At 43.2% G+C, this 24,412-nt stretch overlaps 1 protein-coding gene across 4 annotated transcripts in view; it reads right to left on the bottom strand.

Moving 5' to 3' along the window:
- The window catches only part of ESF1 (ESF1 nucleolar pre-rRNA processing protein homolog), a 199,337-nt gene that overhangs the window by 34,988 nt on the left and 139,937 nt on the right, over positions 1 to 24,412 (bottom strand). For all 4 annotated transcript variants that reach the window (XM_069234100.1, XM_069234103.1, XM_069234102.1 and 1 more), the window contains exon 12: positions 5,301 to 5,383. In XM_069234100.1, the coding sequence (XP_069090201.1) occupies positions 5,301 to 5,383 (83 nt within the window). The remainder of the gene's footprint in view (positions 1 to 5,300; positions 5,384 to 24,412) is intronic.

The following is a 24,412-nucleotide window of genomic DNA, read 5'->3' as shown; positions in this document are numbered from 1 at the left end:
TGCAGAGAAAGTCACTGCTTTGATGAGGTGGAGGCAGCTCTTGTGGCAGTGGATCTCCCCCTATTCCTAAACTTATGTCCTCTATAGGATCCTCTAAAAGACCCTCTAGAGTAATACTGTTGTTCCTGCTTTTGTTCGGACGTAGAGGCCTCTGATGTTTGGGGTTTAAACCCCTTCCGAATTGGGGATTGCGAAAGGTATCCCGAACAGGTGTTGTGTAAATGGCACCCATGGCCTTTGCTGTGTCTAAGTCCTTTTTTAATTTTCCGATGGTGGTATTCACCTCTGGTCCAAATAGCTGCTGTTTGTTAAACAGCATATTAAGGACCGCTTGCTGTATCTCAGGTTTAAAGCCTGAGGACCGCAACCAAGCATTTTTCCTGATCATGACACTAGTATTTATACCCATAGCTGCATCTAGGGCAGATCTAATTTGATTGTTGGCAGTAGCCTGTCCTTCTGCTACTAGCTGCTGTGCCCTTTTTTGGTGTTCTGTGGAAGATATTGGAGGAACTCTTGCATCTTGTCCCAATGGGCCCTGTCTTACTTGGCTAAAAGAGCTTGGGAGTTGGCACTTCTCCACTGATTTGCTGCTTGAGTTGCCACTTTTTTGCCTGCTGCATCGAATTTGCAGATTTCTTTATCAGGGCGAGTGAGGGGCATCCCCGGTGGACTGACTATTTGCCCTTTTTCTAGCTGCATTGACAATAATGGAATCAGGTGTCAATTGTTGTCTTATGAAGTCTGGATCTGATGGTGCAGCTTTATATTTTTTGTCCACCCTTGGTGTGAGAACCCTAGCCTTTGCTGGTTCTTTAAAAATATCCTCAGCATGTTTTAGCATGCCTGGTAGCATTGGCAAACATACTTTTTATGTGTAGAGGATAGCGTGTTGAATGGAAAGTCATCCTCTGTGGGTTCGGAGTGCAGCTGAACATTGTTGTATGTGGCTGCTCTAGCAAGCGCCTGATTTAAGGCTGTGGTGTCTTCTGGTAAAGATGGACTAGTTGGATATAAATAAGGGTCATTAGATGGGATAGGGTCTGAATCATACACATCTCATGGGTCTACAGTATAAGTATTGTCACCCATATAATCCCCTTGTGAAGAGGCAGGAGATTGCATAGAATACTGTGTAGGTGAAGGTGGTGGTGGAGTATCAGGTAGAAGAGAAGTGGGAAGCACAGGAAAATACAGTGGAGAAGGCTGTTGCACTACCTTTGGTTTCTCCTTGTGCTTAAATATTTTTGCAGGTGAAGGCGTAGCTTCCAAATTTTCTTGGAAAGACCGTTTCCATTTGGTTAATAAAGGAGGGGAAGCAATCATTTTTCCAGTATCTTTTTGAATCTGTATTTTCTGTTGTTAATGGTCCATAACTTCCAGAATGGGCCTAATGCTTGTTGACTCCTCTGCAGATGGGACCTGTTTACTTCTCATAGTTGTGTGCTCCGAAAGCGTGGTGAATTTCTGCTTTAATTGGGCCGAAAATGTGGACTCTGAAGCAGATGGGCGTTTTTTCAGCTCCGAAGAGCAGCTTGGACGTTTCGGCTCTCAGGTGGTATGTAAACGTTTCAGTTCCGCAGTGGAAGCCTCCACTTTGTGACTTGATCCCGAAACAGAGGTGGTAGTCTGTTCGGTCAGATGCAATTTGGTCTATTTCGATGCCGAACCAGAGGGCCGGTCGTCAAGATGTAATTTTTGAGTCTGGACATGGCCCGTAAGCAGTGGTGGACCCAAGAGCATTTGTGCTGACTTTTTTGAACGTTTTTGGTGATGGGAAGGGGCTGGCGTACTCACGTACTGCGCCCCAGGAATAACCTGGCTGTTCCTATCTGAGTCACGGTTGGAATCTGCGATGGAAACCGGTCTGCGTCTGTTCCTCATCGAAAATGTCGGGCGTTTGTTCGGTCGACTTCAATGCCATCTTTAAATGACGCGCTCTTCGATCCCGCAGAGTCTTCTTGGAGCGGAAGGATCGGCATGCTTCGCGGGTTTCTTCCTTATGGTCCAGAGAGAGGCAGATATTAGACACTGAGAGTTCGTTGGTGTAGGGGAACTTGGCATGGTACTGAGGGCAGAATCGAAACAGAGTCTGATACATTAGTCTGTGATGCAGTAGGACCGAAAGGGCGTTTAATCGATCCAGACACTACAATTAGATCGAGTGTAGTATGAAAAATTAGTTTGAAAACAATACTGATGTTTAAGGGAAAGATAGAGACGTTCAGATGGTACTGAACCGAGATCTGCCAGAGCAAGAGGGAACAGTTCCGAACCCAGCGGCGGAAAGTAAAACAATCTAACAAAGGACTCGATGCCCATGCGCACTATCACCGAGAGGAGAAGTCACTCGATCTCGTGACTCGAAAAGGCTTCTTTAAAGAAAAACAACTTGTAACACTCCGAGCCCAACACTGGATGGCAGACTTATGCAAAGCATGTGTATCTGCAGCTACACATGCCATTGAACATATATATTAACTGAAAGAAACAGTTAGGCTAAGGGCCTGATTTAGATCCTGGCGAAGGGGAATACTCTGTCATAAATGTGACAGATATCTGTCCGCCATATTACGACTCTATTATATCCTATGGGTAATATGGCAGACGGGATATCCGTCATGTTTGAGAAAGAGTATACCAAACGTCAGAATCTAAATCAGGCCCTAAGTTTGAGTTTCAAACATGCAAAACTACTGAAATTCACCAGTTAGGTTTAGGAATGCACAGTTGTTCTTGAGTTAACTGTTTGTTTTTGTTGTATCTGTACTGTTGCTAAACGGGTTTTGATAGAGCAAGGTGACTCAGGAGTTTGCATTTACACTAATAACCTGCCATAGAACCTTCCTCATGGAGGACTGACAGTTCTAGACTTTACTGATGGAACATATTATCACACACTTATTGAACCATCAATGATAATCTCCCATGCTTGCTGTTAAAACATGTGGTGTCCTTAAGAGGTCTTCTGCATTCCTGGCAACCGGCACAAGGATGCTTTTACATTGATCCCTTCTTGGAGAGGTTTGCTCTTGCTAAATTGTAACCTTGGATAAGGTTAGGCAGCAGCACAGGCCTCAGGCTTCAAAAGCAATAGCTGAGCAGTGAACCACGTGTCAGTACACTAGCAACCGGACATTTTTTCTTTGAGCTGGTAAGGCAGGTTCTCAGCACATAGGCTGGTCTACTACCTGCTCTTCTTTAGGCCTCAACATCGCAAAGTTCTCCAAAATCCTTTCAGTACTGGTAATGACTTGGAGAGGACAGCCAGTTTTCCTATGTCTGGTGTAATGTTTATCTGGATGAGTGCTTAACTGCTGTAGAATGTTAAGGTACAAATATTTTCCTAGCTCACTGAGCTGCAGTGTTGTCTCAACCTGACAACTGGGTGCACTAACATCCTCATGGGGCAAGGAGCTGCACTTTTTGAGAGTATCTGGCTTAGTTTCTCAGTATGCAGAATACATAGTCCCATTTTCCTGGATCTAATATCGTTTCTAGGAGCATTCTTCTCCTCCACATCTTCCTCTATGATTCGTGCAGGAAGCTGTGTTTCAACCGTGAGGGGTAAACAACATGAAATATGAGGGATCATAAACTGTGTATGGCATGAACACTAACATGATTATTGATGGAGGTCATCACTGGGTTAGTCTTTGGAAGGTAGTACTTGAAGGGGGTGTTTTGTCATTGACAAGATGGCTGTCAACAAGTTCTTAGTAGTAGTCAACAATTTATTGTAGATGTGTTGGCAGGCTTAGGAAAGGTACTTTCTCAACAAAGGTGTGTTTGATAAGAGTTTCGATGTGCAAGAATACTTGATTGACAAGGTGGAAGATGTTGGCTGATGAGATTCCTCAGTGACAAAATCTCCATCAATGATGAAATTGTTGAGACTGCAAAGTAGAAAGCAAGGTGGCTCAAGCACCTTTTAATGATGACAAAAGGGATGGCTTGTCAACACAGGACGGCTTCAGTTCCACAGAGAAAGCAACCATCATATTATTTTGTTACAGAATCTTTGTTGTACATGAGGAAAGAGGAGCAAATCTGCCTGATTCCTCAACTGAGAAATGGGCCTCCTTTTGGGGACAAAAAGAACCTTCTTTCTCAGTCTAATTTTTAGCTGAAAAGGACTGGCACATGTGGCAAATATGCGCCATTTAAATGAGGGTTATTTGCAAATACATCATTTAATCGAAATCTCTAAAATGGCATGCAGAGCAATAGCAGTAAGCTGGTCCTACAGTCCAGACACAACATCTGAACACAGCCAAGGACCTACAACTGTGTGTCTGAGTTACTCAGGAAGAACGATAAAATGCAAAAATGGCATATGAATATTAGAAGAAAAGATGGGCGACAGTAGCATTTACATTAAAAAGTGCAATTTAAAATTAAAGAGAGCAGAGTTCTTGAAGATTGTGCAGCAAGACATCTAAGTATTGGGAAATCAGGGGGTGTTAGAATTCCCATGCTTCCACCCTCAGTCTGTGCAGCTCAGAACACAAATGAGGCAAAAAAGTTGTAAATACTATCTTACCATTTATACAAATACAACTCAACACTTAACATGTGACCAGGCACTCCTAACCTGACAACGCAAAGTAATTCAAGAATGCTAACATATGAATCAGTAAATGCTGGAGAAAAATTATCCCAGAAGATTATTCTTATTAATTCTATAAAAAAATCCTATGAGATCTTTCAAAAATGTGAAATAATATTTTACATGGTTAATTCACAGCTCAAGAGAAAAAAAACGTTATTCACTTTTAGAGCCGGCCACCACAAAAAAAGAATGTTGGCTCACATGTCTTAAGAGAAAAGTATAAAGTGCTGCCCTACACCCTTTGAACACACTTGAAACTGACCTCAAATTGCAGGGAAATGTTTGCCTATTTGGAATACAAAAATCAAGGCAAGCTTCAGTAAGTATAGCGGTAAGTATGAACAGATAACCTCAAGCGAGCCCTGAGGTACAAATGTAACCAATACAGAAAACACATAACGGAAATCTTTGCCATACTGAGAGCCAAACCACTGCCCACGCAAGACAACTGATAAAACCAACTGGATTATGCTGATGCAACGACTAATCTCACACTGACCTATACAGGACACACATGAAAACGATAAAATTCCTAGGCTAGTGTGAACCTTAAAAACATACAGAGTGAATACTCGTGTGCTATTAAAAATTGTACAAAAAAGTTTGAAGGTATTTGACACATTTGCTTCATTATTTTGATAGGCCTCTTAAAGTGAAATTAACCGGGTGCTACCAAAAACATGGTTACCTTTTGCTTTTCTACATCAGGTTCTTCGCCTGAAGCTGTGTGTTCTATATCTGCTTTCTTCTTCTTTGACTTCTTCTTCAGGTCTTTAAGAAAGAAAAATAATTACTGTAAAACAAATTTGTATCCACGTTTACCTTGAAAATCTTACGTCTAGTTTGAACAGAATCCAGCAATGAAATCTACATCTTTTTTTTCTCTGAATATTAACCTCAGTAAATACTGTTAGCATTTTCAAAGCTTGAAATAGCCACAACCTCTTATGCGGGCACTGCTGACTCCTCCACGAGGGCCTCTGGCATCATCAGGGGTTCCACAATTCGAACTATGTTTCTTATGGTTTTAAAATACTTAGCTGCATTCGTAAGCCACCCAAGAGATCTGTTGGGTGGCCTCCTTCTTCACGTACAGGGACAATGCCCCCCTTTACCCATCATGACAATAACTTGTTTCGATTCCTGCATTACAACTTAAGGGGCAAATGTTAGAATTTTGTAGGCTATGGAATCTTAGTGTTCGTATCACTGCATCAGCTCCTGTAAGGGACAGCTTTATAGTGGACTACACTCACCAATAAGCAACCAGAGTCTTTTTTATCCTCAGGCGGTAGAAGATATCTCATTTAACTCAATTTGATAATAAACACTGATTACACCGATTGTGGTTTTGCTCAAAGAAAGCAGAGAAGAACTTTTCAAGGCATATCTCTTCAGTAAGGCTGGGTGCAGTAAAGCCACAACAGTGCTGTAGGTACAGTCCTCGATTTTTTTCTTTCGTTTTCAGTTTTCATTTAGCAGTAAAATACTAAACAATTTTCAATCCAGTAATATCCTTTCACCTAAGCAGCACAGTTCGATTTTCACCATGACTAACTCCTCATAACAAGCCATTTCACTTCCAATGAAGTTTTTAGAGGAACAACTCAAATGGTAAAATATCCAAGTACTGGTTCCAGCAAACAAGCAACCCTTGAATGAACAACTTTCACAGTTGCCGAAATCATGGCCAGCACGCACTTTAATATTGGCACAGTTTAATTTGTAACCAATTAGATTCTCACATGAAGCCCTGCTAAGAAGAACAGGTGCATATTTAGACAGTGATGCTGATACAGTAAATATTAACAGTGATGTCGAAAGAAATGACAAATTGTGTAGTAAAATATATACATTGTACATTTTGGAACACGCTCTGTATGTGAATGTGATGAACGGCAAGGAAGTTGTGGCAGGAATAAGCCACATGGTCTAGGTGGCTAGCCAGACATATGTGAATATAAATCCAGTTGTACATATAGGAAAGTATAATATACATCTCGGAGGGCCATTTCCCTCTATATGACATTAAAGGTGTAAGGTGTTTATACTTACTTTTTGGTCTGTATTCGCAAATCTGTGACACTTCCACAATCTGCTTGAGGTCAGCAGATGCTTCCTCATTCCATTAATAGCCTCACAATCATAAGACAGGTTTGGTGCCTGGCATCTTATAATGGCCAAAGCAACAAAAGATTTTCTGTTGCGCTTACCTAATCACCTTACTCAGACCCTTGAATTCTCTGAGAATTTGCAAACTGGACTAGAGGGAAAAAAATTACCCTTCTTCCAATGTGATTAATTTTTCAAGATTATCATCCTCTGAGAAGTTGAGGATCTGGATCCTCGAAGGATCTGTAAATTAATGGTCAAGATAGTATATAAGTAACCCCTAATAGGTCTCCAACGCCTTTTTGCAGCACTACTCTCATTAACTACTGAACAGATTTACACCTAACCCAGCAAAGGCACACCTTTATATAAAGTTCTTATTACATGCAAAACGGGGTGTAATTCAGCAGTTGTTGATGTAGAGGAGAACAAGGTTTCCTAGGGAAGTTAAATGGAAAACACTCAATTTGTTTGTGATCGCCATTATTTCCTGCCCCCTCCCATCCCATTGATGAATCTGCGTGAAATTGTACATTCTCATACTTGACGACTAATGCTAATGGACTGGACAGTTTTATGAAAGTAATAGCAAAGGCCTTGTGTAGCAGGGATGGTCACAGGCAGTGCAGCCAATCCCCTCAGTAACTCCTGCATCACGATGGCCATGCTAAGTTGGGCACAAACAAGAAGTATGCAGTATAGCTTAAATTAATTCACTAAAAAAAGGATATTTAAATTTAAGTTATATTTTCTATTTCTCTTTTTTTTTTAAATCACGCTTACAAAATCGTTTTAATATAAGTGAAAAACACACTGAAAATGTTTTTCCGTGTTAATTCTTAACCACAATTATACTTTGAACTTTCCCCAGCTTTTGACAAAGTTGATGACCTAGCACCGATCCAGAAACTGGATACAGATTAGCCTCTTTGACTCTTTTCATTTCATCCATCATCTATAATAATGAATCTATTCTAATAGAAACCCCAAGATCTCAGAAAATACAAGTATCTTGCGGAGTACCTCAAAACTTCATCAAGCCCCCATCATTTTCCACCTCCACACTGAACCTATTGGAACTTGACAGCAGCAGCATTGAAATCCACCAACACACAGACAACCCACAACTCCTGCTGAAAATCTCCAATATTCATGACATTCACCAACTTAAAATCTACCCTCATTTCATTCAGAACTGGATCACCAGCATCTACCTAAAACTCCAACCAACCGAGACAGAATGAATGCTGTTTGTCGACAGCAACAAATAACCACAAATCCAGTGCTGACTGTACAAAATGAACTTGGATAGCTTCACCCCCTAGCTCACATCTAATGCAAAATAGGATTCTGAATGGGGATTTCCAGGCTCCATGATGGCCGAGTTGTCAAGAGCTCTGGCACAGCCCTGGCCTTGAGGCCGGGATGTCCCATTACAGGCGAGCGACTGAACTGCTCGCAGATGGCCGGAAGAACTTGCAGGATGTCGTAAACCGTGATGAAAATCTTCAAGCTGGGGACCCGGCTGGTGTCCTATGACGATCAAGTTTCTTTGGTCTGAAGTCACACAACATGACAGTGCCCACTATGCTTTGGTGAAGACAAGTGAGCGCCTGTGTTCGCTCCACACTGAGGGACACCCAGAGTACCAAGAGGAGTGCTTGACAAGAATCGGGCATCAATCTTAATGATGCATGAAGGAAGGCCTTGGGGTAAGTTTGGGCACAGCTCACCACAATAGGGTGTGAATACATAATGACACCTAAGGTCTTGCCCCCACCCCTGGGGACTCAATCAAATGGGGAAGCGAGAGACAGAGGTGCAGCTCCAACAGAGAGGACTGGTTCTGCATTCTCACAAAGGAAGACCACAGTTAAGCTGGTGTTAAAGGATTTGGACAGTGCTACATGATGAATGGAGGAGAAATGGCAACCCTGGAGAAGACTATGCAGAACTTTAACTGTTGCATTGCTTCCACAGAACATGAAGGAACAAAAGGTGGCATTCAAACTCTGTGCAGGCTGATAAAAATGAAGCCAGAGATGCCCGTGATTTAAAGAATGAGGGGTCACCTTGGCTTCACATCTTGATTCCCAGGTGGAGCATTTGGAAATGAAGTCCAAGCACAACAACGTTTGATTTCTGGGACTACTGGCTCCAAAGAATACTGGGCACATTGAAATGGAGGCAGAACACGTCTTCAATAAGATGGTTTTGGAAGACAAACAGGGAATCTTCGGTGACAGTGCAGAATATGTTTTGTTAGCCATCAAAGGTTCCAAGGGTGAGAAAGCAATTATGATCACTGTTTTTGCCAAGTTGGAGGACCCAATACAGTGCAAGTGAATTATCAAGGTGGCAGCAAGAAAAACCAAATCTGTGGCAAGTGAATCACATTATCCGATTTGGATTTGCAACCATGCGATGTAGATAGAGATGCAGGTTTTGAGAGGAAAATTTGACTTACCCAGTAAGCATCTGTTTGTGGCATGTAGTCCTGCAGATTCACATGCTTTGCATACTCCTGCCATCTAGTGTTGAGCTTGGAAGTGTGCAAGTTGTTCTTCTACAAAGAAGTCTTTCGAGTCATGAGGCAAAGTGCCTGCTTCTTTTGGTGATAATTTACATGGGCATCGACTCCATTGTTCGACTGTTTTTCCTGCAGGGGTTTGTGAATGGAATGTAGAATTAGTGCAAGTAAAGAGATGTCCATGCAAATGAGAATGTAAATGAACTTCAATGGCCAAAGGTATCCTGGGAGGAGGGTGGGCTCATGTGAATCTACAGCACTACATGCCACAAACAGATGTCTACTGGGTAATTAACATTTTCTGTTTGATGGCATGTGTGGCTGTAGATACACATGCTTTGCATAGACTGTAAAGCAGGCCCCTCCAAAAGCAGTGGCTAACCTGCGGGTGTTGCAGTTTGGAAAAGTGCGCGTAGCACTGCCTGACCGACATTAGCTTGTTGGCATGCTGAAACAAACACACAATAGTGTTTAGTAAAGGTGAATGGTGTAGACCATTTAGCTGCTTCACATATATCAGCTACAGGTATATTATCTAGGAAAGCCAGGAAAGCCACAAAGCCCCTATTTTGCAAGGGCAATGTGCTCTAGGAGGTGAAGGCAGAATTATTTTGCCTTTAATGTAACATGTTTGTACACATGTAAAGTATTCACCAGCAATGCCTGATTTGGAAATTGACTTTCTTTTGTGAAGGGGCAAGAAAGCAACAAAAAATTGTTTGGCTTTACAAAATTCTTTAGTTCAGTCAATGTAGTACAAAAGAGCTCTTTTGACAGCTAATGTATGAAGAGCCCTTTCCGGAACTGATTCAGGGGAGGAGGGAGGGGAAATGAACCACAGGTAATTCCACTGACTGATTAAGGTGAAAGTGAGAGACCATTTTGAAAGGAAATTTGGGTTTGTGGTAAGTACTACCCTACCTTTATGTAGCTGGAAGAAAGATTCTTCCAATGTTAGCGCCTGCAGCTCGGTGACACATCTAAGTGAAATGATGGCAATGAGAAAAGCAACCTTCCAAGACAGTAATTGGAGGGATCAATTGTGTAGTGGTTTGGATGGTAGACCCATAAGTCTTGTGAGAATAATGTTAAGATTTCATGCAGGCACTGGAGGAACCCGCGTGGAATTACTCTTTTAAGACTTTCAATGAAGGCTTTAATGACTGGTATTTTAATTCAAGATAGATATCGGTTTTGAAGGCAGGCAGCCACCGCTGCTAAATGTAATTGTGTGGATGTGAATGCAAGGCAAGAGCGTTGTAGCTGTGGCAGGTAACAAACAATGTATTGTGTTGTTGCCTTAAATGGATTGATACTGTTATGACAGTAACAGGCAAATCTCTTCCATTTAGCTGCATAATGTGCTCTAGTAGTAGGTTTGCAAGCTTCTTTAAGAATGGTCATAAATTCAGGTGGGAGATTGAAATTACCAAACTGTATGTCCTCAAGAGCAGAATTGTTAGATTGAGTTCCTTGGGATTTGGGTGCCTGATTTGTTCATGGTTTTGAGTGAGATCTGGGTTGAAGGGAAGCTTAGTGTGAGGAACTAATGATAGTTTAAGAAACGGTGTGAACCAGGGCTGTCGGGCCCATGTGGGAGCCACTAGTGTGTGAGGGATGTTTGCCTGAGCTTACACACCAGAAAAGGTAGAAAAGGGAGAGGCGGAAAAGCGAAGGCAAATATCCCTGATCAGTTCATTCACCGAGCATTGTTCTTGGATTGAGGGTAGGGGAACCTGGAGGCAAAGTATTTTGCGTTGTTCGCTGTTGCAAACAGATCTATTTCTGGAAACCTGCACTTTTGGAAGTAGAGGAGTAGGACTCATGGGCGGTGTTCTCACTCGTGGATTTGTTGCTGCACCCTGATGAGAAGGTCAGGAAAATTGTTATGTGTTCCCCAAAAAATGTTCCGCTAACAGATGGATGTTGTGGTGGAGAGCCCAACACCAAATTGTCTGAGATAAGCGTGATTTCTGTGAAGAATTTGCCCCTCCCTGTTTTTGTAAATAGGTCATGGTTGCCATGTTTTCTGTCCGGACCACGGCAACCTTGCCGATCAGGTGAAGAGTGAATGCTTTCAATGCTAGGTGAACAGCTTGAAGCTCCAAGTAGTTGATGTGGAGACCCTGGTGTTTGGTATCCCAGAGACCTTGGAGTGTGAGAGTCTGTAGATGAGAACTCCAACCTGTCTGTGATGCGTTCGTTGTCAGTATGATATGGGGGAACAGAGTTGAGGAAAGGCCGCCCATTGAACAGGTTGTTTGTACTCCATCACTGCAGCGAGTGAGGAGTGTGGTTGTCTATCAACACTAGATCTTCTAACTGACCCTGTGATTGAGACCATTGTTGTCCTAGACATTCCTGCAACAGACACATGAGTAGTAGATCGTTCAGCACTATGGCGAAGCACAAGGCCATCAAGGCCAGAAACTGCATGACAGTTCGGACTGTGATTTGGTGATTGGCTTGGAAGCACAGTATTAGAAAACGTTGTGTATTCGAGCAGCACTGGGATAGGCTAATCCCATGTCTGTTTAGGGTATTTTGATTGTGTTTTTGACAGAGCTGGAGAGTGGTGGCTTTGATGAGCCATTTGTCGAGATACGGGAAAACATGGATGTGTTGTCTGCGTAAGTGTGCTGCTACTAATGCTAGACATTTTTTAAATACCCGGGGTGCAGCTGTCAATCCAAATTCAAGGACTTCTAATTGGTAATGGTTGCCTGCTATCACAAATCTGAGGTATTTGCCATGTGCTGAGTGTATAGGAATATAAAAACAGGCATCCTTTAAGTCTAGGGCTGAAAGGAAGCTGCCTTCGTGGAGAAGCGGGATCACGTCTTGAGAGAGTAATCATATGGAAATGCTCTGACAGGATACAGTCATTAAAGGATAGGAGATCTAAGATTGGTCTTGGAGAGCCAACCTTTTGGGGTATTAGGAAGAATAGAGAGCATTCTCCTGGCCCTTGATGTTGAAAAGGAATGGGTTCTATAGTTCCTTTGAGCAGAAGAGCTTGAACCTCCTGTTTGAGTAGTGCCTGATGTTCCAGAAAGAGAGTCTGTGAGTGTGAGGTGGAATGTTTGGAGGTGTGGGGTAAGCTTCAGACAATAACCATGTTAGATAATGTCCATCACCCACTGATCTGGGTTTGATGTTATTCATTGCTACTTGGGTAGAAATCTTGTAGTTGTCCCCCGACTGGTGTTAAATGGTCAGGGGAAAGGCGAAATAAGTCACTGTTTTGTGGTGGTTACAGCACCGCAGGGGTATTCCTTTACCTTTTCCTTTGGCATTATTTCCACTATAGGAGCCTCTGTAATAACCTTAGGGAGAGGATTGGTGGCCTAGTCCACCCTGGTAAGAGGTGGAGGCTTCTGAGGATGTGGTCTTAGAGCCTGCTCGATAGTTTGGGTGGCAAAAGGAGCCATAGGGACTGGTTGTTTATAGTCGCCCATAGATTTTGCAGTCTCTGTATCCTTTTTCATCTTTTCTAGGACCGAGTCTACCTGTGGAATGAAAAGGTGTTCTTTATCAGAGAAAACGTTCAATGGCGTTTGTTGAACTTCTGGTTTAAAACCAGATGTTCGTAGCCAAGCATGTCAGCGTAAGAATATGCTAGTGTTAATTCCCCCTGCAGCTTTATCTTCTGTATCCAAAGCACAACGGATGGAAGTACTGAAATTAGTTTTACTACCGTGACAAGCTGTTGGCCTCTCTTTTTATGCTCCTCTAGGAGGTATTGGAGGAGTTCCTCCATTTTGCCCCAGTGAGCCCAGTCATACAGTGCTAGTAACCTCATGGAATTAGCAATAAGTCAGTGATTAGCGAATTGTGTTGCTACTCTTTTTCCCGGTGCATCAATTAATTTGCTATCTTTATCAGGAGGTGAAGCATCATTGGTAGTCGGAGAATGAGTCCTTTCAAGTGAGTTGGTTACAAGTGAGTCAGGTGGAATTTGTACTCCAATATAAATTGGGTCAGAAGAGGAAGCCTTGTATTTTTTTTACTGACTCTAGCAGTTATAATTCTAGCCCTTGCAGGGTCTTTGAAAATATCTTCTGTATGCCTTAACATACCTTTAAGCATAAGGTTATATTGGTTTGCCATATGTGTAGTGGAGAGAGTTTCAAAGAGGGAATTATTTTCCAAAGGCTCTTTGTGTAACCGGACATCATGATAAGTGGCAGCCTTGCCAATAAGCTCCTGATACATGGTAGAGACGTCAGGAGGGGAAAGATTAGCCGGATAAAGGTCAGGATCTGTGTCTCTTTGAAGGTCAACATCATATGCCGTCCAAGGATCAGGAGGCGCAGGTGATATACCATGTGTGTCAACCCCTGGGTTATGTCCACCTGTAAAGGATTGTGGGGACCCTGGAGGTGTAATGTCTAAAGGGTCACCATAAGAATGAGGTGGTGAAGGTGGTAGAAGAAGGGATGGAATTGGTGGAGATGCTGGTGAGGAAGGTGGAGGAAGTTGTAAAGGACTAGTGGCTTTATCAGACTTTCCCTTCTTTGTTGGTGCCGGCAGATCAATAGATTCCTCAAAGGAAAGCTGATCCTTGGAAGATCGTAGCACCGAAGGTTTAGTGAGAATACACCCTGTGTGAGGCTGGATGTGAATCTGCCTCTGTCTGACTTCAAGTTATTCTTGTAGTCTATGTAAGATTAGTTCCACTGGAGTGCGAGGGTCAGACCTCAGAGCCGGTTTTGGAACTCTTTTGAGCTGAGGTGGATTTCTATTTTGGCGCCGAAGTCATCGGTGCCAAAGTGGTTGGTACTGAGGATGGTCACCTCGACCTGAAAGGCATGTCGCGCCGAAGAGGTTGACGTTGGTGGTTTTGGCTGAAATTTTGGTGGCGGGCATCCAAATCAGATTTTCGGTGCCGACCATGGCCTGATCACAGTGGTAGCCCAGCGGTCTTTTGGGAGGAGAACAGGGGTTTCTGCACACACAGTACGTTGACCTGGGGAAACGTTTTGCATTTCAAGGTAAATTTTGAGTTAAGAGTCAGAGTCCTGAATGGAGAACGCCCCCATCTCTGCTGAAGAGGCTTCATGAAGTTCCTGTTCCTCGACATCGTGTTGTCCGAAGAAAACATTATCTTGACCCTGAGCACAAACAGACATGACCGAACCCGACGGCAGAAATAATACAATTGAAAATTTCAGTCTATGCCCATGCACAGTATCGTCAACAGGAGGAGTCACTTTGCCTAGTGACTCGAAAGACGTCTTTGAACAAAAACAACTTGCACACTTCCGGATCCTACATTAGATAGCAGGAGTATGTAAAGCACATGTATAAACGGCCACACACGCCTTCAAACAGCGTTTCTTACCCTAGGCACGGAGATGTTCCTTTGGTTACCTGTAACACTGGAAGTGAAAGAAGTTGGGATGACTATGGTGTCTAGAAATGCTAAGGCAGCTAGGGAGCTCCTCCCTGTGAAGAATCAGTAAGGGGTCAATCAGAGACATAATTGTGAACTTTACAGACCAGCATGCAACCATACGGACCTCTGGTTAGGTTGATTAATTTTTGGAGCTGGATCAGGTCTGAAGTTATTCTCCAACCACAGACTAAAATAACTGAATGTTGAAATTACAGCATAAATGTAGAAACAAAATTATAGCTTTAAAAAAAATATATTTATTAAGATTTTACAACTACCAAAGTACAATTTGTATATCAAATGGAGCACCTGACATTAGGCAGAGAACAAGAGATTCAATCAATAGTTAATGCACAGGTTACATAGTGATGATGTCACATTAATAAAAGGAGGAAAAAAACATGTAACAGTGCAGCTTTCAGGCTAGTCCCCCCACTCTCTATATATAAGTTTGCTGGCTCATTGTACTGAGTTAATAATTATGACTTGCATTTTGAAATGTTAAATAGTCATTCTTTTTTTAAAAAAAATTCTAAATGCTATAAGTGTAAACACCTATGTAATCTGGATTATTCTGCCTGCGCCTTGTTCATATTGCTTTACTTAGTGACTATCTATGTAATTTCTTGAGCTTCTAATAAAATATTTAACATAAAATTACGAGGATTCACCTATGAAACAGACCATTCTCAGCACCAAAAACCAAGACTGCATTGTATCAGGTTTTCCTAGCCCTAAAAAAATCTAATTTCAAAACACCTGTTCAAACATTAGTCCTCTTCAACCTGGATAAAGGCACGACCCTCATGAACTGTCTGCACAACACCATAAAGTTTTCATTGAAAGCATTCTACATGTTCCAGCAGATATCGATACCCTAATGAAATTTGACCTCAACAATGGCTCCACTATCAAGCCTGCATAATCTGCAAGAACAGCTGCATCATATATAAGGTTGCTAAAAATGGAACCACTGCATACCCTGCTGAAAAAAATTATCATCTTGGTTTAGCAATGATACATTAGAACCCAAGACATTGCCAAACCGAAGTCCAAGGACCGAAAAAAGGAGAAAACCAGAACACAGACCTTTTGCCTTTAAATTTGAAGGGTCGAGATCAATGTGGATCAATGTGTTTAGGTTGACAGTAGCATACAAAATGTTTCCTTTTTGCAGCATAACACTGTCTAGTTGTAGGTTTATGTGCCTCTCTAAGAAAGTCCATACATTCAGAGGAAAGTTGTAAAGATCCAAACTCTATGACTTCAGGAGCCATATCACACGATTGGGTGTTTTGAGGTCTGGATGTCTGATTTGACCTCGCTTTTGAGTCAAAAGGTCTGGTCAGTTGGGAAGTTTTTGGTGGGGAACTACAGACAGATCCAATAGTGCTGTGTACCAAGGTTGACGTACCCATATGGGAGCTACAAGGCAAATATCCCTGACCAATTCATCCATAGAGCATTGCCCTTGGACTGAGGGTGTGGGTATCTGGACGTGAAGATTTGGCATTTTTAATTTTCTATGGTGGTGAAGAGATCTATTTCTGGTGTTCACCAGAGGTGAAAGTATTAGTGAAGTACTTGTGGATGAAGTTCCCATTTGTGGACTTGTTGCTGCGCCCTGCAAACTGTTTGTCCATTCCTGGGAGATATTCTGCCAGTAATTGAATGCGATTGTGAATTACCCACTTCCAAACTGACTGAGCTAGAAGGGATAATTGAGATGGGTGTGTGTCCCCGTTTCTGCACATAATCCATAGTTGTCATGTTGTCTGTATGGACTGGAACCGCTTTGTGGGAGAGTTGTGGCAGAAAATGCTTTGAGTGCTATAAAGACTGCTGGTAACTCCAAGTAGTTGATGTGATAAGTTTGTTGAATTGGATCCCATCTGCCTTGTATTGTAAGGTTGTTGAGGTGAGCTCTCCAGCCTATCTGTGATGCATCTGTAGTGAGAGTGATCTGAGGCATGGGGTCTTCAAAGGGCTGGCCCCTTGAAAGATTGGTGGGATTCCACCATTGCAGAAAGCAGAGAGTCTGGCGGTCCAACAACACTAGATCCTGAAGATGACTGTGACTGAGACCACTGACGAGACAGACACTGCTGCAATGGACACGTGTATTTCGGCATGAAGAACGATGGCAATGCAGGAAGCCATCATTCCTAATAGCTGCATTACTAGTCTCACTGTGTAAGTATGGTTCTCTTGTAATTGAGACAGAAGAGTTTGGAAAGATTGAATCTGTGCTGGGTTTGCATATGCCAACCCTGAGTGAGAATTGAGAATTGCTCCCAGATAAGGCTATATCTGTGAGGGATGGAGATGGGATTTGAGAATGTTGATTGTAAACTCCAGAGCGTATAGAAGGTTTACTGTGTATGCTTCTGACATTGTTTGATGGAATTGGCTTTGATGAGCCAATCGTCCAAGTATGGGAAAACGTGAATATGTTGTCTTCTGAGGAACGCAGCCACTACTGCTAAGCATTCTGTGAATACCCTGGGAGCGGTTATTACCCTGAATGATAGAACCTTGAATTCATAATGTGTTTTCACAATGACAAATCAGTGATATTTGCGATGTCCTGGATGTATTGGAATATGGAAATAAGCATCTTTGAGATCTAATGCTGTTATGTAATCTCCTTGCTGTAATATGGGAATAAAATCTTGCAGAGTGACCATATGAAAAATCTGAAAGTATGTATAGGTTGAGAGGTCTAAGATTCAGGATTGGTCATAATGAGCCATCTTTCTTTGGTATAAGGAAGTACAGGGAATATACTCCTAACCCTTGTTGAGATAGGGGGACTGGTTCTATGGCCTCTTTAAAAAGAAGTGATTGTACCTCTTCTTTTAAGAGAATGAGATGATCATGTGAGAGTTTCTGAACACGAGGGTGAATATTTGGTGAAGTGGAAATGAGTTCTACAATAATCATGTTAGATAATTGATAGAACCCGTTGTTCTCTGGTGATATTGGACCACTGGGAATAGAAATTTGCTAGTCTTCCCCCCCCCCCACTGGAGAGGTGTGTGCTTTGTAAGAAGTCACTGTCTTGTATTTGAGGCAGAACCTCTACAGGTGGATGCCTTACCTCTTCCTCTATTATTTGCTCCCCTGTAAGAGCCTCTGAAGGAACCTCTATTGTAAAAATATGTTTCTTGTTTGGTTTGTGAGGTGGAAGGCTTGGTAGAAGCTGTCTTGAAACCTCCCCTAAATTGTGGCCTATGAAAAGTACCCCTAGTTGGTGTAGTTAGTAAGGCCCCCATAGCTTTAGCTGTTTCCAAGACTTTTTTTTAGCTTGTCAATAGTGGCACCAAACTCTGTGCCAAATAAGTGTTCTTTATTGAAAGGTATGTTGAGAACTTCCTGTTGTATTTCTGACTTGAAGGCTGAGCACCTCAACCAAGCACGTCTTCTTATAATAACAATGGTGTTTATACCACGTGCTGCTGTATCTGCTGCATCAATGGTACATCTAATTGAATTGTCTGAGATGGCCTGCCCTTCTGAGACTACCTCCTGACCCCTTTTTTGATGTTCCTGTGGAAGATACTGGAGCAGTTCCTCCATTTTGTCCCAGTGGGGACCTTGGCAGGAGTGCCTGAGAATTTTTCCAATGATTTGCAGCTTGAGCAGCTAACCTTTTGCCCGCTAACCCAGCCCAGTTTTTTGCTCTCCTTATCAGGAGGAGGATCATGTCCAGTGGACTGATTATTAGCATGCTTTCGTGCCACACTTACTACTATAGAATCTGGAGGTAGTTGTGATTTTATAAATGTTGGATCTGAGGGTGCAGCTCTGTATTTTTTATTGACCCTTGGTATAATGACTTTTGCCCTAATAGATTCTTTGAAGATCTCTGTGGCATGTCTAAGCATACTTGGCAGCATGGGTACGAACTGATTCTCTTAATGAGTGTTGGTTACAGTATCAAAGAGGAAGTCCTCTTCAGTAGGGTCAGTGTGCATATGTACAGTATGGTATGCTGCTGCCCTTGCAATAACCTGATTGTATGCAGTTGTATCCTCAGGGGGTGAAGGTCTTGCTGGATATAGATCAGGGTCATTAGGTAGTATGTGATCTGGATCATATAAATCCCACGGATCTACATCTCGTGGAATATCAGCTAAGTCATCTCTATGAGGTGATGATGACCCCAGTGGAGAGAATTGTGGCTGTATGAAAGATGTAGGAGATTGTGGTGGTGATGGAGTAGGAGGAAGTACAGGAGAGTGAGGAGAATGGGGTGGAGAAGGCGGAGGTTGATCTGGAGCCTTGCCTTTGTCCTTGGAGACTTCTTTTTAGGAGTAGCAGTGTCCAATGTTTCTTGAAAGGGAAGTCTCCTTTTAATTGGAACAGGAGAAGAAACAATTATTTTCCCCATTCCCTTCTGTGTATGAATCTTGCGCTGATGAGCGTCCAGGACTTCTAAAATGGGCTCCATGGGTGAAGTCCCTTCAGATGAAATTGTGGAGTCTTTGGTAAGCATAATTTTTGGTTCTGAAATTTTCGGCATTGAAGTATTTTTTTGAACCGAAGGTGTCGGCTCTGAAGCCGATGTTGAAGGCTGCTTTTTAGGAGCTGAAGTGCTTGAATAGAAAGCTCGACTTGATCCTGATATTGGTTGGGATGATATTGAGTCTTTTGTCCGTGCTGAAGACATCTTGGTCTTTGCAAATTTCAGTGCCAAACCAGAGGGTGGGGCATCTGAATGTAATTTTAGGATCCTACCATGGCCTGAAGGCAGTGGTGGACTGATGACCAGCTTGTAAGTCTTTTTCAACATCTTTATGTGCAAAGATGGGGCTGGACTCACATACTGCACTGCTGGAATCTACAGGCACTCGATGTCAGAGCCTTCGCCCGACTCGGAGGCTCGGATCGAGAGGGCTGCCTGATGTCCAATTTCTTCTTATGCGTGTTCGTCTCCTAAGATGTCAGGAGTGTCGTTCGGTGTCTTCAACGCCATCTCCAACCGACGCGCTCTTTGGTCCCAGAGAGTCTTCTTAGATCAAAAAGACCTACAGGCATTGCAGGTTTCTTCTTTATGTTCCAGGGACAAGCATAAATTACACACTAAGAGTTGATCTATGTGCGGGAACTTGGATGGGCATCGAGGACACAACATAAATGGAGTTCGTTCCATTAGCCCAGCATTTTTAGACAGCACTTGACATAGTAGGCCCAAGAAGAGCGTGGACGCCCCTAAGGGCATTGAACCGACACCACGCTGAAAATCGGATTGATTAAAGTGTATAAATACGTGATCGAAATACTATACCGTCGTCAAAAGAAAGACGGAAAGGAAAGTTCAAAAGAGACTGAACCGAGCTCTACCGGAGAGAGAGGAAACACGTCCGAACCCGACGCGGAGAGAAAACAATCAACAAAGGACTCGATGCCCATGCGCACTATCACTGAGAGGAAGAGTCACTCGTTTTCGTGACTAGAAAAGATTCTTCGAAGAAAAACAAGTTGTAACACTCCGAGCCCAACACTAGATGGTGGACTTATGCAAAGCATGTGTATCTATACCAACACATGCCATCGAACCGTCCATTCTCAGAAGAATATGCATAGCTTTATGCTGTATTTAATATTATCTGGTATCTTGCTCTAAAGAAGGTGAACACAAAAAAAGTGTTGCAACCATCAACCCTAAATTGAAGTATGCCTTTGGCAATCATAATTTTGTTGTAAGGGAAATGGGATTAGCGTATGCATTTAGGATGGTGCTCGTAGAATGCGGACTTGCATGCACTGTAAAATCTTAAGTGAAAACAATGCACAGCACTGGAGGGAAAGTTAAGATGCCAAAAGGAAACGTCTGCATAGAAAAGGTGAATCAAAGTCAATCAATATTTATAGAGTGCACAGTCACTCAAACGAGTGTCTCAGTGCTAAGGCTGGTTGACCACCGAAGTAGACAATTACGAGTATGCAAGATCAAACAACCAGGTTTTCAGGCTGCGTTTAAAAGAACCTTATCCTTTATGTCCTGTAGATAAAAAGGGAGAGAATCGCATCCCAAAGCAGTGAGGGACGGGGAGCGCCCCATTTTTTTCTTTTTGATTTTAGGGACAACTGCCAACCTAGCGGCAGATGAATACAAGGTTCTTATTGGAAGGTATGGTGTAATCCTGTTGGCCAGGTACCGTGGCATGTACTGATGAAAAGCTCTGTGGAACAACATAAGCCCCTTGAACTAAATTCTCTCGCGGACTGGTAGCCAGTGTAACACTTTGAAGTAAAGACGGATATGATCATTTTTCTGAAGATTTTGTAACAGCCGGGCAGTGGCATTCTGCACCAGTTTCAGTCTTCTAGGTTGGTAGGCTGGTATACCCCAAAAGTGGGCATTCACATTTTACCCATAGGTTATGGGCTACCGTGGCCAGGGTAGAGGGAGATGGAGCAGAACGGGGCCAATATTTTCCAATCAAAGAAGATGGAGTGCCAAAAACTAAGATTACCATTTTGCTTGTATTACAGTGTAAGCTGCTCATACGCATCCACTGAAATACCGCCAATAGGCAGGCCCTAGATCAACACTGGGCGTCAAGGATGCCGAACAATTCCACCAAAACTGCCAGAGAAGTCATACAAACATTAAACAGGGCTGAACCTTGGGGAACACTAAACTTTAACAGCATTGGGGCCAATGTAAAAGCTGGCATCCAGACCCACTGGTGCCTAGCGGATAAGAAACACCGGATCCAAGCCAGGATGGCCCTACCTATCCCAAAGTTTTCTAACTGTTGCAAAAGAATAGGATGGGATACTGTATCGAACGCTGCCCATAGATCTAGAAGCAATAGTGCAACTTGTTTCCCTTGGTCCACTGCAAGCTTAATTGTGTCAGAGACTTCCACCAGGGTGGATTCTGTACTACGACCAGGGCAGAAGCAGGATTGAGATTGATGGAACAGCTGATGAACTCCCAGATATTTAGAAAATTGAGCACTAAGTTTATCCCAAATCTTACAGAATGCAGGCAGCAAGGAAATGGGCCTGTAGCTAGAATAGATTTATCAGCGGATGGCTTTTTCAGAAGGGGGATAAGCTTGGCCTGCTTCCAACATCCCTGTTCTGCCTCCTGGAGTGGGGAGTTATTTAAAAGAACATTGAGAGTTGAACTGATGGCTGCATGATTGGCCGCCAGAATGTGAGGGGGGCAAGGTTCATCTGTTGAGTCCGATTTCCACATTCTTAGGGCTTTGTTTGACTCTTTCAGGGGGATAGGAACAAATTGCACCATAGAAGAAGATTTCATCATTAAAGTGGGAGGAGGTACATCCACCAACTGACCCCTATCCAGGGAAATCTCAGAACGTGGAAAGTTAAGTGTGTCCACATTATTGATACATTTTTTATTGAAGAAATCAAAAAGTTGTGTGCTTAGTTTGGGAGAGGCCTCGGGAGGCTGTGTTAAGGCATTCAGATGAGTAAATATTTTAACAATCTTAAAAATCTCATTTGGCTTGTTATGAGATTCCGCTATTTGATTGGTAAAGTACTTAGCTTGGGCCCTCTTGATTCCTTGATGATAAATATTCAATTCCTTTTTATATACCTCCTTATCAGAGGGCAGAATATGCTTTCTCCTAACCCATTCTAGTTTTTTGTACTTTTGGCACAATTTCCTTAACTCCTCATCAAGCCAAGTAGCAGATGGACGTCCGAGTTTTAGAGGGGCCATAGTTCACCTTAATAGGAGCAATGGCATCAGCCATTTGCCTCAACCAGGCATTAGCTGTCTGCGAGTCAGCCTCAATATCTCCTCTCAAGAGTGGGGTACTATTCCTGAGAGTGGAAGTGATTTTAGCGGAAGGTGCATTAACCCATTTTCAATGCGGTAGAGAGTGAGTAGTTCCCCTACCTATAGCACCCTACTCTAGCTTCCATGTGAAATGTATCAGTCATTCATGGCCAGTCATTCCTAATGATATTTGACACCTCAATCTTGCAGTTAGAAAAGATAGGATCAAGAATGTGGCCTACGGAGTGGGTAGGCTGATCGACAAACTGCTTTAGATTCTAAGCAGTCATGTTGTCAAGAAGGCGTGCCTGCTGGTCGGCCACGTTATCAAGATGAAGGTTCAAATTACCCATATCTGTAAAACTAGAGTATTTCAGGAGATATCTTGATAGACAGTCGTCCAGAGATGGTAAAGATTCACCAGCATAGCCAGGCGGGCGATAGATTCAGGCACCCGCTAACAATTGTTTTGATGATGGTGTAAGGCAGAAGCAGATTGCTTCTGCTCCCTGGTGTTTCGTTATTTCAAAAGAGGTGCATTTACAAACCTATTTAAAAATGAACGCTATGATCACACCTCTCTTGCCTGCTCTATCTCTGTGCAGTAATGAATACTCCTCAGGAACTGCCAATGCGATGTCTGGCGCAGAGTTATTGGACATCCAGGTTCCAATAAGAAAGAGGATGTCTAGCCATTACTCCATAAGTCATAAATGTGTAGTGCGTTCTTATGGAGGGAGCGAATGTTAATTAGTGCTGCCTGAACTTCAAGGATATTGTCAGACTTCGAAACAGGACAAGAACACGAGTAAGTGAGCCTCTCAGGTAAGTTCAGTCCTGGCAAACCACTCAAGCAGTAAGTACAGACAAGGGGAAAAGAGGAAATCAGAAGGGCACACATATTTGGACAATGTGCACCGAGGTGTAAAGAGTGAAGCTCTGACAGGGGAATAGCTTGGTCAGTAAGATGGGGCGTTGTGAGCATCAGATTTCCAACAATTACGTTGGCACATAATGTTAAAATACATTATAAAACAAGAAGGGAGCACAAGAGGGGCTTAACTGCTTCTGTGCCTTGGACGAGGTGAGCTCGTCCAAGGCTACAGTTCCCGTGTGCCCAAGGCGCTGATTTGTCACAGGGGCCTCCCCCATCGCGCTGGAAGCTCAGCTTCCAGTGCGATTGAAAGAGAAATGCAAAGCATTTCTCTTTCAATCACGTGGGGGAGGCCCGGAGGGGCTTCAAAGGGAAGGAAATGTATTTCCTTCCCTTTGAAGTCTCTCCCAGGGTTTCAAAAGCCGGATTGATTGAAATCCCACTAGACACCAGGGATTTTTTTGTTGTTGCTGAAAGTGACAAAAGGGAGCGACCCCTTGGGCAAGGGTGGCTCCCATGGGGGGGCATTTTTTTGGGAAACCTTTTGGCACCAGGGATCATTTTTTATTTTTGTTATGTTTTTTTTTTTTTTTTTTAGGTGGGGAGCGACCCCTTAGGTTCTTTTTTGTTTTTTTTAGAGATGGGGAGCGACCCATTAGGCAAGGGTCGCTCCCCTGAGGGGCAAATTGTATTTAGACCATTTCTGCCTCCCTTGGGGGCAGATTGGCCGATTTTAGGTAAATCAGCCCCCAAGGGGGCAGAAACCACTAGGCACCGGGGATTTTTTTTTTGCGCCAATGTCACGCAGAGGGAGCGACCTCGTAAGCAAGGGTCGCTCCCGGGCTCCCAGGGGGGGGGGGGGGGGGGGATAGGTGGTTGGGGAGGCAAGGGTCGCTGCCCTGGGGGGCAAATTGTATTTAGACCATTTCTGCCCCCCTTGGGGGCAGATTGGCCGATTTTAGGTCAATCTGCCCCCAAGGGGGGCAGAAACCACTAGACACCAGGGAGTTTTTTTTCTTTACGTGAATTTCATGCAAGGGGAGCGACCCCTTAGGCAAGGGTCGCTCCCTGGCGGGGGGGGGGGTTATTTTAGGCCATTTCTGCCCCCCCCCCCCGGG

This window comes from Pleurodeles waltl, chromosome 5 (genome assembly GCF_031143425.1).
Source record: "Pleurodeles waltl isolate 20211129_DDA chromosome 5, aPleWal1.hap1.20221129, whole genome shotgun sequence".
Taxonomy (NCBI): Eukaryota; Metazoa; Chordata; class Amphibia; order Caudata; family Salamandridae; genus Pleurodeles; species Pleurodeles waltl.
Note: the sequence above shows the minus strand (reverse complement) of the source record. Positions and strands in the feature narration are given on the sequence as shown.